Genomic DNA, 13,530 nt, shown 5'->3' with positions numbered 1-13,530 from the left:
ATGCATAGAGTCAGTGAACATATAAAAGAGAGTTAAACACTTGACACTATGACCCCAAATAACTTCTAAAAAAGCAGAAAATACCAAGCTGGCCCTGACTGTTGAGTTAATTGTAAATGAACTTGAAACAGATGAACTGAAAAGTAAAAAGTGAAGGATGTCAACTTCCTTGGACAGGTCTTTGGTGAGAAGGAGCTTAATTAGATGATAAAGAGCAGAAATAAAGAAATCATTCTTCATTTGGATCCTGGCTTATGCCGTGTGGTTTGTTTGGCCGGTCTTGGCCGAGAGAGTAAGCGTCTGAATAGAGAGGGACTCTCGAAGGACTCTGGCCCGTACCATGTGTCAAGCCTTTCACATAACCTGGCATTCATTGTGAAGCTCTTTTATGAACCATAAAAAATATTCATTTCGCCCCTGACCTGTTTTCCAATAGAGTCTCCAAACCCATAAAATGGTTTGCTTTTAATTTATTTTTATTTGAAGAACTTTGAAATGCAAATGTTTGTTTCCTTACATGTAAAAATTGAGAGAAGCCATCTTGAAACAGAAATTTGATGTGAAATATGAATTCTAGCCATTTTACATCATTCCTAACATAAACATGCGGGTTCTCAGCTCAAGTCTTTCGGTGCTGTTAAATGAGTGTACTTTGGCAGGCTGCAGTGTACATATACCGATGCTTCGCCCGTCTCGCCGGGCTCCTCAAGGCTCGGAGCTCTTGAGGGTTGCATGAGACTGGCATCTTTACAGTGGCCTAGATTGGCCGTATTTTCGTGTCAAATGACAAATCTGGCCCTGTAAAAGTGGATGCTGCAGTAACCTATGCATTTACATTTACAGCCAGGGCTATCAAGGGTATGGCTAACAAGTACTGTTGACTTTAGTTAAAGTGCGGTTTGGTGGGCTATACCTTAAACATTTTTAATTGCAGCCCTTAAACTAAAGCACATCATTGCACAAGCTTCATTTACAATGAAATCATTCAGTTTATAGATAGTGTTAAAATTCCAACTATATCTATAAAACAATCATTCTTATGAACAATTGTGAAAGATTTATTATCCCCAGTGTATCCTATCATTTTAAAAGTATAAAAATCAACAGACAAACACTGGCAACTTATGTTGGATGCAAGTTCTGCAGCACCGTTACGCTGCATGGACATAGGAGTACCATGGCAATCAGATCAGGGGCAGAACCACGGGAGGGACAAAGGTTTGGCCACCCCACAACACCAGTGCTTCTCAAATACTCACAGAACTATTTTCCTAGCAGAAGGTTGCTGATCGCACACGGCCACATATTCAGTGCAACCACCTATTTAAACACAGCTTTATCAACAATACAAATGACTACAAAACTGTTCCACTTTTTTGCAGCCATGTCTGCAAATTTGACGATTTGGCTTACGGAAAAATTCCCACACAGAAAAACTGTAAAGAATTGATGAGACATCAGTTTTAGTGCCACCCCCATGTTAGCAATAGCCTCGGCCTGGCCACAGCTGCATAGAAATGAATGAGCAATAAACTTGAATCATTTATCACATACAATTACTGACAAAACCACACATATTTAGTTTCATTTCACAATACATTCTGTAACAATGTCGTTTTAAATACTCATAAAAACAGAGCAGTTTCTCAATGATGGCGAGTTATAGCACAAGTAGTTCTATTTATTTCAATGGGAAGTGCGCTTGGCAGGAAAACTAAGACTTTCTTAGAAACTTGGGAAGTGTGAGGGGTTGGGGAGTTGTTGGTGGTTACTACAATGAAATCTGATTCTCGACAAAAGGCCACGATTTATGATTATCACTTCTACCTGTATCATCTGATAAAAATGCTCTTTTTCTTTCATCTACTGGCAGGAAACACTGATGACGCAACCGCCAACGACCTTAATCACAATTCAAGCCAAACAGTTAAAATCTTGGCTGTTCCGTTTATGGTTGTCAGTGTAAATTGTTAGTTAGCGATTTTTCAAGTCCTGTATCATTTTACGTACAAATCCTGAAAAGCCTGTTGCACAGTAGGTCTCTGTGTTCCTCTGCAGAACAGCAAACACACTGTCAAACTCCATGGAGCCGAGCGGAGCGCACCAGGCTGTGTAATGCCGTGGAACAAGCAGCAGGTATTTGTTAGTTAATCAGCGTTTGAATTAAGCTAGAGGCTGAGGTTGTGTTCGGGAGCAGCGGGGATGTTTTGACTAAGCCATCTCTGCGAGGGCCCGGTCATGGAGACTCGGAGCATTTGTAAAAGATTAGCGGCCCAGTCCTGATGTACTGAGCTCAGGTCATGCAAAGTGCAGGGCTCGGACGCGAGGCGAGCTCCAACCTATCTCTCACATCTGCCGCCCTCACAGAGCATATCTGCTAGTCGTGGTACATGAAACACTGAATAATGTGATTAAAGGTTTTGCAGTGAGGTTTGGAGCTCGCTGAGGGGAGATCAGAAGAGGTTATTCCTTGAGAAAGAATTCCCAGTTTTATAGACACTCGGGACATACAGTATATGCAACAGTTGCCCAATCTGTGTACATTCTACCTGTGTCACGAAAGTGTGCTATCAGATGTGCACACTTCCAGTCAGAGTATCCATGTTGAAGAAAAGTTGAGGGAAAGGAACAACAATGGTGCACATGCTCTCAGCCGATCATTAGCCAAAAGACTAAATGAAAACCAACTGTGTAGGAACAATAAAATAATTTGTCAAGGGAGAAGGGTGCAGATAAATTCTGCAAAGCATTTTCCAATTGGCTCAGGCTGCACGACACTGGGCCAAGTGCTCAGCACCTGGCTGTCATGGCTCTGACGCTGCCTAATTCATTTCAACTCTCAAACACAAGCCTATTAGATCAAGTGCCGATACGAGCTGAAAGTGCCTGATTAGGCTTTTTATCGGTATTAGCCAACATGTGCTGTGAGCTGACTTTTTAAGGGCAAAAGTTAGATAAACAGAAAGAAGAGACTGGAAAAATCTTGCTCTTCTCTCCTTTCTTCACTCACTCTATCAGTTCAGTAAATCTCTGACTCAGCTTTGGTGAGGACATTCTGGGGAAAAAGCCAGCTACTCATCCTAAATATTCTTGCCTAAAATCCCTGGTGATATATAAGAAACATTTCCTGCAATGGGAAGCTTTTTTTTGGTTACTGTAGCCATGGGAATTTCCAAGTGTCTTGTCTATGTGGATCCAAGCATCTCAGCGTATCGGTTTCAAGGTGAATGAAGCTCTTCTTGATGGGCTTTGGCTTTGTCGTAAAGGTTTAAAGCTAAACACCAGGGGAAAAGAAGCACATGTCAAGCCAGTTGGATGGCTAGGAGCTGGTTCCTATTAACCTTCCTTTTCAAAACACAGCTGGCCCACCAGCACCATCATTATTATCTATTATGCTTTTCGTTTATATAGCTTGTTGCAGACAGTAGACAACTATACCTGTAAATCATGCAAAGTTACTCAAAAATAAAAATACAAGGATGTAATTTAGCATAATAGGTCTCTTTAAATGCATCAACATGTGGATTTCTAAAGGAAAGTTTATAATCACATCCAGTCTTTGGAAATGCACAAAACCATCTCCTGTCCTAAAGTATTACATGATCATAACATCTTTTTGGTGATTGATACACTTGCTGAAAAATTAGCACTGGCTCAGCATTTATTTTGCCAAGTATTGACATTTCTTATTTTTAAAAACTAAGTTGTGTGTCCTGTTTTGGAAACATTCAACATGACCAGTGTTGCAACAGACTTCATCCTCAAGCCAAACAAAAAAAACACATTTTGGACCACAGTGTACTAACCTCTTGACTAGAGTTTTCAAATGGATCTCTGCTCCAGTTAGCTGGCAAAAAGTGCATATTTTATTAACTTTTCAAGTTCAACTTTCATGTTCAGAGTTCAACTTGTCCATCTTGTAGCTTCGCTTGGACTCCGGCATTAGCACACTTACAAACACACATACATACACGCACAAATCAGCTCGCTCCTGAAACGGCCAACAACGAGCCCCATAAGAGATCATAAGTGTACGACATGATGTTTGTGTTAAGCAGTGTATTATAGGAGCTGACTTCTGGGTCTTGGGGGGAATGTTAAGCATGTTAATGAAGAGTGCATACTGAAGGTATTACTCAGTGCAATGTGGACCCATTTAACACACTTTCTACAAACGGAGAAAAGGAGCCCTACACTTAATCTGGGCAGCAATAAATCAAAAGGCAGAACTCGATGTCTTCGACGATGCTCGCGGAAAGCTTTTTTTCCTATTCAGAATTTCATTAAATAATATTAAAAAAGAAAGAAAATTGCTCATATTCCTTAAAATGGAATTTTTACACTAACAACCTAAAAGACACAGAAGCCAGAAGATAGCAGATGTCTCTACTGTTTCCAGTGGAAACTTGTGGACAGAGCAGCCAGCACATCTGTGAGATGTGGTTTTTGTGTCTAGAGGGTAAAATCAGGCTGAGATGTCTAGAAGACAATGACATCAGTACATCAGTACAGCAGCTATATGTCAGAGTAGCTTTAAATGTCTTCAACTCCTGGCTTGGCAACTAGTCAGGCAAACATAGACCTTGACGTGACAGGTAAAAAGAGGAGCGCAAATAAGCAACGCTTGGTTGTGCTAAACAAAAAAAAGACTAAAAAAGGGGAAAAACACGAGGAATATAAATCAGCTGTGCTCACTCTTCCAAAGAGATGCACTGATCTGATAAGTGGATCAGACATCGGTCCAATTATGACTCAGAAAGTCAGATCGGGAATTGGTAACAAAAGGCTGATCTAGTGTACGGAGCCAATCTATTAAACTCAAGCGATCAGAAAAAATATCAGAAGATTGGATGGTATTTTTATTCAGCAGTGAAGAATAGCAGAATAGCTACGCTGTTCGGTCTCTTTGCGCAAGCTGTCATATATCTGTGAAGCGCCCCGTCCTCCCCATGTCATCGTGCAAATAAAGAAGACTTAAACTTGAAAACTTCATCTACCGAGATTTATTTTTCACTTGCTACCACAACGACTTTTTCTTTACTTGTTTGCAGCTAAATGTGAGTTCACAAAAAACCATGAAAACCTCCACAGACAGATTTGTCTGCTTATGTTGGGGAGCTTTTAGTACAGTTACGGTAATATAATCCATAACACACTGAACATTATCTTCACTCTCACCTGTGTCTTATCTGCTGTGTGTGAGGAGGTGCACCGAAGGTGAAAGTGAGAGCAGAGACACGACAACAGTAAACATACAGTAAACACTCAAACGCACTAATGTAAATACTTTTTACTGTTTTTCACTTGTAAATTACTTATTAACACTAATCCACTGTATTTATATATTTATTCATTGATTTGCTACCTTTTCTTATAAAACGTAACAAAACAGTGTTTAAAATGAAGTTGCCTTGCAGAAAAAATCTGATTATGAATGAGAATTTTTACACTGGTGTCAGATCAATAAAAAGCCAAGGCATCTGCACTGGTATCCGAAATGAAAAGTTGGATCTGTATCCCCGTTCTTCCCTACAAAATGCCGGATTCTTGTTGTACTTCGATAAGTGTTAGGGTGTGAGGCTAAGTGGAGAAATGCATGAACAGTTAGGGTTAAATGTTTGTTTTTAACAAACCACTATTAAAATATTACAAGCAAAAAGTGTTATTGCCTTTTTGCTGGCTTTTCAGTATTGCAGGGGAAGTTCTCATGCAAAAGATATTCCCACGCATAAAAAAAAAGCCCTCTGCAACACCACATCATGGGAAATTGCATCTTCTTATCACACACATTATCTCCTTGCACTGATATTAGCCCACTGAAAAACAGCCTTCTCTTTCAAATATAATTGTCTGTAAAAAGTCTGTAAAAATAACCCTAAGCGTTGCAGATCACAGTGCTGGCATGGAGCCGCTAAACTTTATTAACATCCAGAGTTGGTCTGGCAAGTCTCCCAGTTCCCTGCAACTTGGACTTAAAAGCCTTAACCTGAACAAGACAGCAGCATCGCTTTCCCAAAATCCTCCTCTTCCTCCCAGCATGCACAACTGTGCCTGTCCAGACTCACCAATAATAAAGAAGGATTTTTACAAAGCACTACTCTATCTGCGCCACCCTGCTGACACTAATGATCAGTTGTTGCGCATTTAAGAGATACGTAAGCCATCATAAATTTCTATCCAAAGATTTGTGTTTCAAAATAGATTTTATACAAAAATAAATAAATAAATGAAAATCAGTAGATCCCGACCACAAGGCAAGTTGGCTGTCTTTAAAGGACGATTCGTAAACTAAACAAAATCTGCCAAGACGTAACGCACACGTTAATATCTGAGTCCAACAACGTCAAGTCGTCGCGCTCAGGGTTTATGATTGATGTCAACCCACATCACTTTAAGACAAGACACAGTACACGAGTTTTTCCTCTAAGCAGCCTTCGTTCCATCGTTCTTTTGTGCACTTATTAATCTTGGTAAGCAAGTTAATACAGTGCTCAGGCTGGATCGCTTTGCACATGACTAGAGAATAACTAATTCTTCCAGAATGCTAGGCTTCGATTAACGAGCACTAATAAAATATATAAACTGCACTATTAGACTTTATAATGTCTCTCATAGTCCACTGGGGCAGCGCCAGCCAATGGTGCAGTGAGCTGACTGGGCACTGCCCCGTGGCAGCTTCCTGGCAGAGACAGAGAGAGAGGATAAAACTCGAGCCTTTTGGCTGCCTTCTCCTCCACTCTAATGAAGGCATTAAAACATCATGTTTGCCCATTTGTTTTTGACCACTCGGTTGAAGCCATGTTTGATTGGCTAGCTGATTAACGTCCAACATGCCCAGCCTCGTAAAAAAGGGACATTTCAGACACCATTTAAAGAAGTTGAGGCTGACTCGCATTTAAATCTGTCGCTAGCTGCAGATTTAAATGGTGATCTGTTTACCAAGCTGTGATGCAGACTTAGTAAGCTTTTATGTGTCATAAATAAACTGCTGACATACTCTCTGAATACTCTCTGGCAGAAAAAGATGAAATAGGAGCCTCTCTTAAAACTCAGATGCAAACAGTGCCTTTTCATACTCATACAATTTGGGTCTTGAGCACTTGTTAAGGGAGCTCAGTGAGTCCTTACGTCCTCTTCTTTCCCCCGTCATGTCTTACTCTCTTCCTGTCTCTCTCTCTCTAGCTGACAGCTGTGAGTGCCCCGTAAGCTTTCAGGCTCACTCTAGCCGAGGCAGCACGGTGGCGGACGGTCGTCTTTACTGCCACAGTCAAGAGTGGAGCGGATTTTTCTTTGATGAAACACAGCAGTGTTGAGCCAAGAACAGCAAGTGGCACAGCCGAGATGTAAATCAAAAACCCACCCATGTGCTAAGTCATACACGGAGAGCTCTGCGAGAGGAGTCGCTGCTGTCTGAAAATGCATGAGTAATGCAGACTGTATAGACGTGTGGTCAGCTGCGGCATGCTTGTCCAGGCAAACAGAGAAAAGTCTTTTTTTATCTTTTCTATGCTGAGCTCCAAAACAAAGACACCTGGCAGCTTATTCCTCTCACCGCCAAGAGCGCATAAAAGTTTTGGGCAAGGTTTGTGCTAAAAATACACTTTTATGATGACATATCTGAGCCAACTTTGCAGCTTTTTCTTGATTAAGCTGAGGCCCCGGGCAAATTTCTTCTGGTATTCCAGAGATATTTCGACACTTACTCAAACCAGATCATATTTTTGCTGTGTGACTGTTTGGATTCCTTGGCAGAATGCAAGTCAGAATGCTTTTGGTTAGAGTGAGATGCCATAGTCATACCACAATGGTCACATAAGAATGAGAACATCTGACCTTACTGACACAACAGAAAAGGAAAAGCACAGCAAACATCACATTTTAGGTTTATTGAAGCTCATTTAGCAACTCTAATCACAATCCGACCACAGTCGAGCTGATGCAACTCTCGTCTCTTCCTTTTGCCATACCTCCTGATTCCATACACACCACGTGGATCTCAGGCCAAGTTGGGCTGAGGTGATTCAGCCCAGCACATGCCACACAAGGGGTGTTCTCTCGTTCTCCCTCTCTAGTGGCTGTGACTCAGGAAGTGCTTTTATTCCATTACCCAGCATTCAGCGTCTCAGGCAGACAGAGGTTTACGGGAATACCGTTGCAGAATCATCACCGGGCCTTCGCTTTATGAATCAATGGAACATGCTGCAAATATTACACCCTGCAACACCCTTCCCAGGCAGCACCCTCACATTTGCCCATAACTCACTGCTGAGCTCATGCAATATGCAAAGACGTGGGCTGAGGCTCTTTAGCTCATGGGAATGCACCGAGTGGTGAGAAAACCCAGGAAAAGAATGTTACTATCACTGTGCTACTTTTTATATATAAACAGGTCCGTGTGTATTTTTCCACGCGATTAAGGAGAACAACCGGACAAAGAGAAGACAGTTCTCGATGAGGACATTCCACATAAAGTACAGCTGGCTGAAAAAAAAGCATAACCAAAAAATGTACTGTGTAGTTTTTCACTATCTGGTTAGCCTCAGCAGAGAAATTAAGCGAAGAAGAAGTTCAATAAAAGGTCAAATCTCACAGAGCAGCGGCGGCAGCAAAATGTTTCTGAGGGTTGATCGGTCTTTCAAAATATCTTCGAGAAAAAGCGCCTATAAGCTTTTCATCACTGCCACTACTTTTTGGCAAAAGGAGTTACAGCGATACTGAGACCCGCAGCCTTCTTTCAAACTTCAGCCGCACTGAATAAACTGATATTTTAGTGCTCGTGTCAGCTTTTTCTCCTTTCAACAGAAAAGTGATCGGCAGAGGAACTTTTTTCTTTTCCTTTCTTTTCTTAAAAAAATTATATTTTTTAAGAAAAAAAGATGGAAATGATTCACTATTTAAAAAGTAAAATGTGGTTTTGGCGAAAAGTTGAAAAAGCAAACAACAAAAAAATCACTCTGTATAGTAAATGATACAAAACACTGCAACACCTGAATATTTACCCAGATGATGATTTGGATTCTTTAACTATTGCCTTGATTTTTTTGTGACCCGATTAAGGGTAAAACCAAATTTTCTTAGCTTGCTTAACAGCCTCTAAAATATAAAAATATATGAACTTTTCATTAAATTCTAGACTTTTAGTCTAGACTAGATTTAATTGATTACCTTACCAACTATGACATTATGACACTTTTTCATTCCTGAAGCTTTGTGTTAAAAAAAAAAATGAACTACTTCACTAAACTATAAACGAACTCCATCGACCGCTTTTGGTAACAAGTTAACAAACCACAATGTAAAGTCACTGATTTGTGTCGATTTTCTTAACCTTTCAGCATTAAACCAAAACAGTTCAGCAATAACACAACTGATTCTCCCCCCAGAAAGAGTGAAATCCAAGCAAAATAAATCATATTGTCTGGGCATACATCAAATACGAGCTTAAAGGCATTTTAAGCCTCAAGTCAAAGGTAGTTTAAGAAATTTAAAACCCCTTGAAGCAGCTGAAGCAAATATTCTCCCAGAATTATAGATATATAAACATTTTATGTGACACAAATCTAATGATTTAGATGAAAGCCTATACTCAAAATCTAGCCAACGGAAAGTATTGGAATACTGATATTTTTATGTAATCACCAGTTTCCTCTTAGGCTTGGCTGAACACTGGGTTTTGATGAATGAGAAGGATATTTTGGGACATTTAATTACTCTTATTTGTCTGACTTTTTAAGAAAAGGCGACACTAAAAAGCTTTTCTTCTGTTTTTCAGATACATTTGACACCACACGGGATAACAATTCACACAGTTTGCTTGGAACCGCTGCTTTTCTCACAATAAAGACTTTGCACTTACAACTGAAATTATTCACGGGCTACTGGGAAGCTGTCATTAAGTGTATTACACTTCAGAGGCTGAAAGCAGCACTGTAATGGTTGGTTGTTTCTCATAACAGTCAGATTATCGCCCCACAGTCTGATGTCTACAAATCTTGCTGGGGGAAAACACAGGAAACCAAGTCAGTCTGAGGGAATTTCACATTGATACCAATGCCACTTCCCCATAAAAATAGTGTCTGAGGATATCAGCGGATGTGTGCACGCAGTGTAGGCTCACACAGTGTCTGTTTACAATATATAAGATCGATGCTATGGAGGTTGGTGAGCTTATGTGCTTACACTGGTACACCGGTGCTAGTCACATGATAATGTGGCACAAAAACATACAAGCTCAAATGTTCATTACTCATCTCTTTAGAGACATACCTGTGCATTATCTGAGAGCAGCAGTGTGGGACACCAGCACTCTTCAGACTCAAACATTTTCCTTAAATAAGCTCAGACTCAGCAGCATCGTTCTGGCCAGGAGAAACTTCAGTAAGATATCAAATGATGCTAGAGTAGACAATTCATTCAAACCTGATATTCAGCTGGTTTCCTTGCAGGCTTAATATTTTCTTTGCTGGTGGGCGCTAATATTTATAGCACAGTTGACCTGCAGTGTTAGAGTGATTAGCCACCGTTAAACTCACAAAGAGGACGGCAAAAATAAGCACACTGTCTAAAGTCGTGCACAGATTTAAGTGTTATTTGACTTGGTGCGAAGAAAAATAGAGAAAATGGTCCTTTTCTATAGTTATGCTGGAAACTATTTTTAAATGGAAAAGCATAGCTCTTTAAATATGTATTATGTCGAATGCTCTCTCATTCACCGACTCTCATTCAAGTCAGTGGTTTTACACTTGTAAACACTTATGCAAACAATCGAATACAATGAAAAAAAAACTGGCATAAAGCATGGTTTTTGCAGTTTGGGAGCAATTAGAAAACCAGCAAAGCAGTTCCAAATGCAAACATCTTGTGGTGCGTGACAGCTTTCCTCTAAGGATTAGATGAAACACCACCACCTACATTTGAATCGTTGTTATCACTGAGTAATACCTCACTTTTTGCAATCACAGGGTTCACGGTAAAGGTCGGGAATCTCCTATCTGAGTTAAGTTCTTCCTCTGCTGTCTCACTTCCATTAGGAGAAATATTACAGGCACTGTTTGTTCTGAGATCCCTTTCAGAATAAATCTAAAGTAATGGTTGAGAATGCAGCCTTAATTCCAGCTCTGTCCCCAAATGGGAGTATGTAATATGACCGGGCTGAAATGAGGCATTATACAAAAGACTGATGAGTACTGAGATCATTTTCATACTCCATGCTCACCAAGACTGACTATAAAACACTGTAAAAATGCCTGTAATGCAGCACATATTTGTGCAGGCTAGAGACAGAAACATTAGAGTTCACATTAAACTTAATTAAACTTTGTATTCCTGAATGATACAATAAAATATAATGTCACTGAATCAGTGCGTGCTTAAGGAAACTGTTGCTGGATGAAGTTTTGTTTGCCATAAAAATGGTGACCTTATTAAAATTTCACTCAACTGTTTTATACATTCAGGCCAAAAAAAAAGAATGCGTCTGCCTCAGTGTTAATCTGCATAACGTGAACTACAAACACATAACACATCTTGCATTCCCACAATTTACGGGAAGCGAGTTCAAAAGCGCTGCAAAGACAATGAGACAATTCATTCTGGTTCAGGATGCTGGGGATGGAGGGCTGAGGGCACAACTGTGCTCTAAGAGAACTCATAAATGCCGAGACACATTCAGCAGACATATGGTTTGTGTTTAGAACCAAGAAACAATAATCAAATCCGTTGATCCTCTTCTTGCTGCAAGGGTGATTGCTAATATAAAAGTCTGTTCAGTCTAATCAGAATTTAGGACGGGGCTGTAATTACCTCCACCCACTCACAACAACACTGTCTAAACAGGATAGCAGAGCCTTCCACAGACTAAAAACACAGTTTCCACTCTGTATACTATTTATATTCCACTTTCATCTATGTCATTTTTGCTTTAAAGATTTTCCCTTCACTGATAAAAAAAAAAAAAATGAAGAAGCAGGGCTGGGGGTTTACCAACAGGCACCAAAGGACTCATACAAGAATATTTTAGCAATTTAAGCGTGTCTACTTAGTTAACTAAAAGCCCTAATATTTTTCTCAAATTGAGATAAAATAGACAGTTGCAGCTGTCCAAGAAAGAGTTTTCCTATTGTTAGATAAGCCAATGTGACACTGAACTAAACTATTCCTTGTTAACACACATAGGAAGTGCACATTTGCTTGGCAGCTTTCTATATCCCTTCACAGGAGTCTTTGATAGACTGTTTATGAATTGGCCAGCACCCAAATGAGGTCTGAGTTTAATTAAAAGGCCTAACGCACAACTGCAAACAATGCTCTTTATACCAAAGTGCAGCTATATCAAAGGACGCTCTTTAGAAGCCATGTGGAAGCAACATTCATTCAGATGATGGCTTTTTAAATCACTCTCAAATAACCAGAACTGCTAACTGGTCAAACTGTCTGGCTGAATGTGCCATAACGTTTGTTTTAAATAAAGAGATGAAATAACATTTCAATTTCCTTCAACTGGCGAATCCACTCAGTTAATCGACTTTGCAACATCCACTCATGCTCAGCAGCAGGAGTGCCGACAGAGCCTACCTTGCACCGGTGGGCGAGAGAAGCACAAGCGCGCAGTTTTGCCTGACAGATGAGCTTTTTCCTCGGACGCGGAGAGTCGCTTCGGGCTGGCGCAGTTCATGTGAGTCGGGGTGTCATGAGGGCTCCGGCAAATCTGCGATCCAAAGCCGTTCCCTGCTCGCCGCGCACAGATGTCTCCCTTGCTGCCGTACACGGAGAGCGTCAAGCCAGTGAAGTCGGTGAAAGCAGGGGTCTGGCAGTGGCTCACCATCCCGAACAGCGCTGAGGAGTTTTGCATTAATGACCCAGTGCGGTCCCCGCTCACATTACCTGTGCGCGCGAAAAGAAAAAGGTCAACAAATCGCTGCAGTCTATATGAACCAGGGGGAAAATCGTCACACTGGGAAACTTCAGGGATTTGGCAACACCTACCTTGTCCAATTTGTTTACGAGGAGCAGAAAGAGTCTAAACGCGCACACGACCATGCTTATCAAAGCGGAGAAGGAAGCATTTGCACGCCTGATCGATAGCATCCTCTCAGTGACGACCAGACATCACAGCATCCCGTGCACACACATCTCTCTCTCTCTCTCTTCCCCCCCCTCTTTTTGCGTGAGAATGACACCCAATAGCTGCACCGGTATGCAGGAGCGCCAATAAGGACAGTGTCCGTGTTTCCGTGGGGGGATAAGATCTGGATCGGGACGCTGTAGTAGTTCTGAGTAACGCACGAATCAAGATTCGAATAAACTCCCATAAAGTTGTGTGCAATATCCTGCATCATCATGCGTGTTTATGATGCGCCCGTTATCATTCAAAGCTCGCTGTTATTAATCATGATGTGATCGAGACTATGTCACAACACTGAATTTCAGCGTTTAATGACCCACAGCTCCTGAGGGAAATGTAAGCATTTACGAGAACAAGCATAGTTTCATATGCACAAGGCTATTTCGAGGCTTTTATTGAGCAGATCG

General features: G+C 40.8%; 1 protein-coding gene across 1 annotated transcript in view; it reads right to left on the bottom strand.

The window, feature by feature from the left end:
- The window catches only part of LOC134620142 (zinc finger protein GLIS1), a 74,686-nt gene extending 61,605 nt beyond the window's left edge, over positions 1-13,081 (bottom strand). The window contains exons 1-2 of the mRNA XM_063466126.1: positions 12,985-13,081; positions 12,574-12,882 (exon numbers count right to left, since the gene is read on the bottom strand). Of these exons, the coding sequence (XP_063322196.1) occupies positions 12,574-12,850 (277 nt within the window). The 5' untranslated portion in view covers positions 12,851-12,882; positions 12,985-13,081. The remainder of the gene's footprint in view (positions 1-12,573; positions 12,883-12,984) is intronic.
- Between the last annotated feature and the right edge of the window lie 449 nt (positions 13,082-13,530).

The sequence above is a fragment of the Pelmatolapia mariae genome, linkage group LG23 (genome assembly GCF_036321145.2).
Source record: "Pelmatolapia mariae isolate MD_Pm_ZW linkage group LG23, Pm_UMD_F_2, whole genome shotgun sequence".
NCBI classification, from domain to species: domain Eukaryota; kingdom Metazoa; phylum Chordata; class Actinopteri; order Cichliformes; family Cichlidae; genus Pelmatolapia; species Pelmatolapia mariae.
This window is presented reverse-complemented; position numbering and strand designations above follow the sequence as displayed.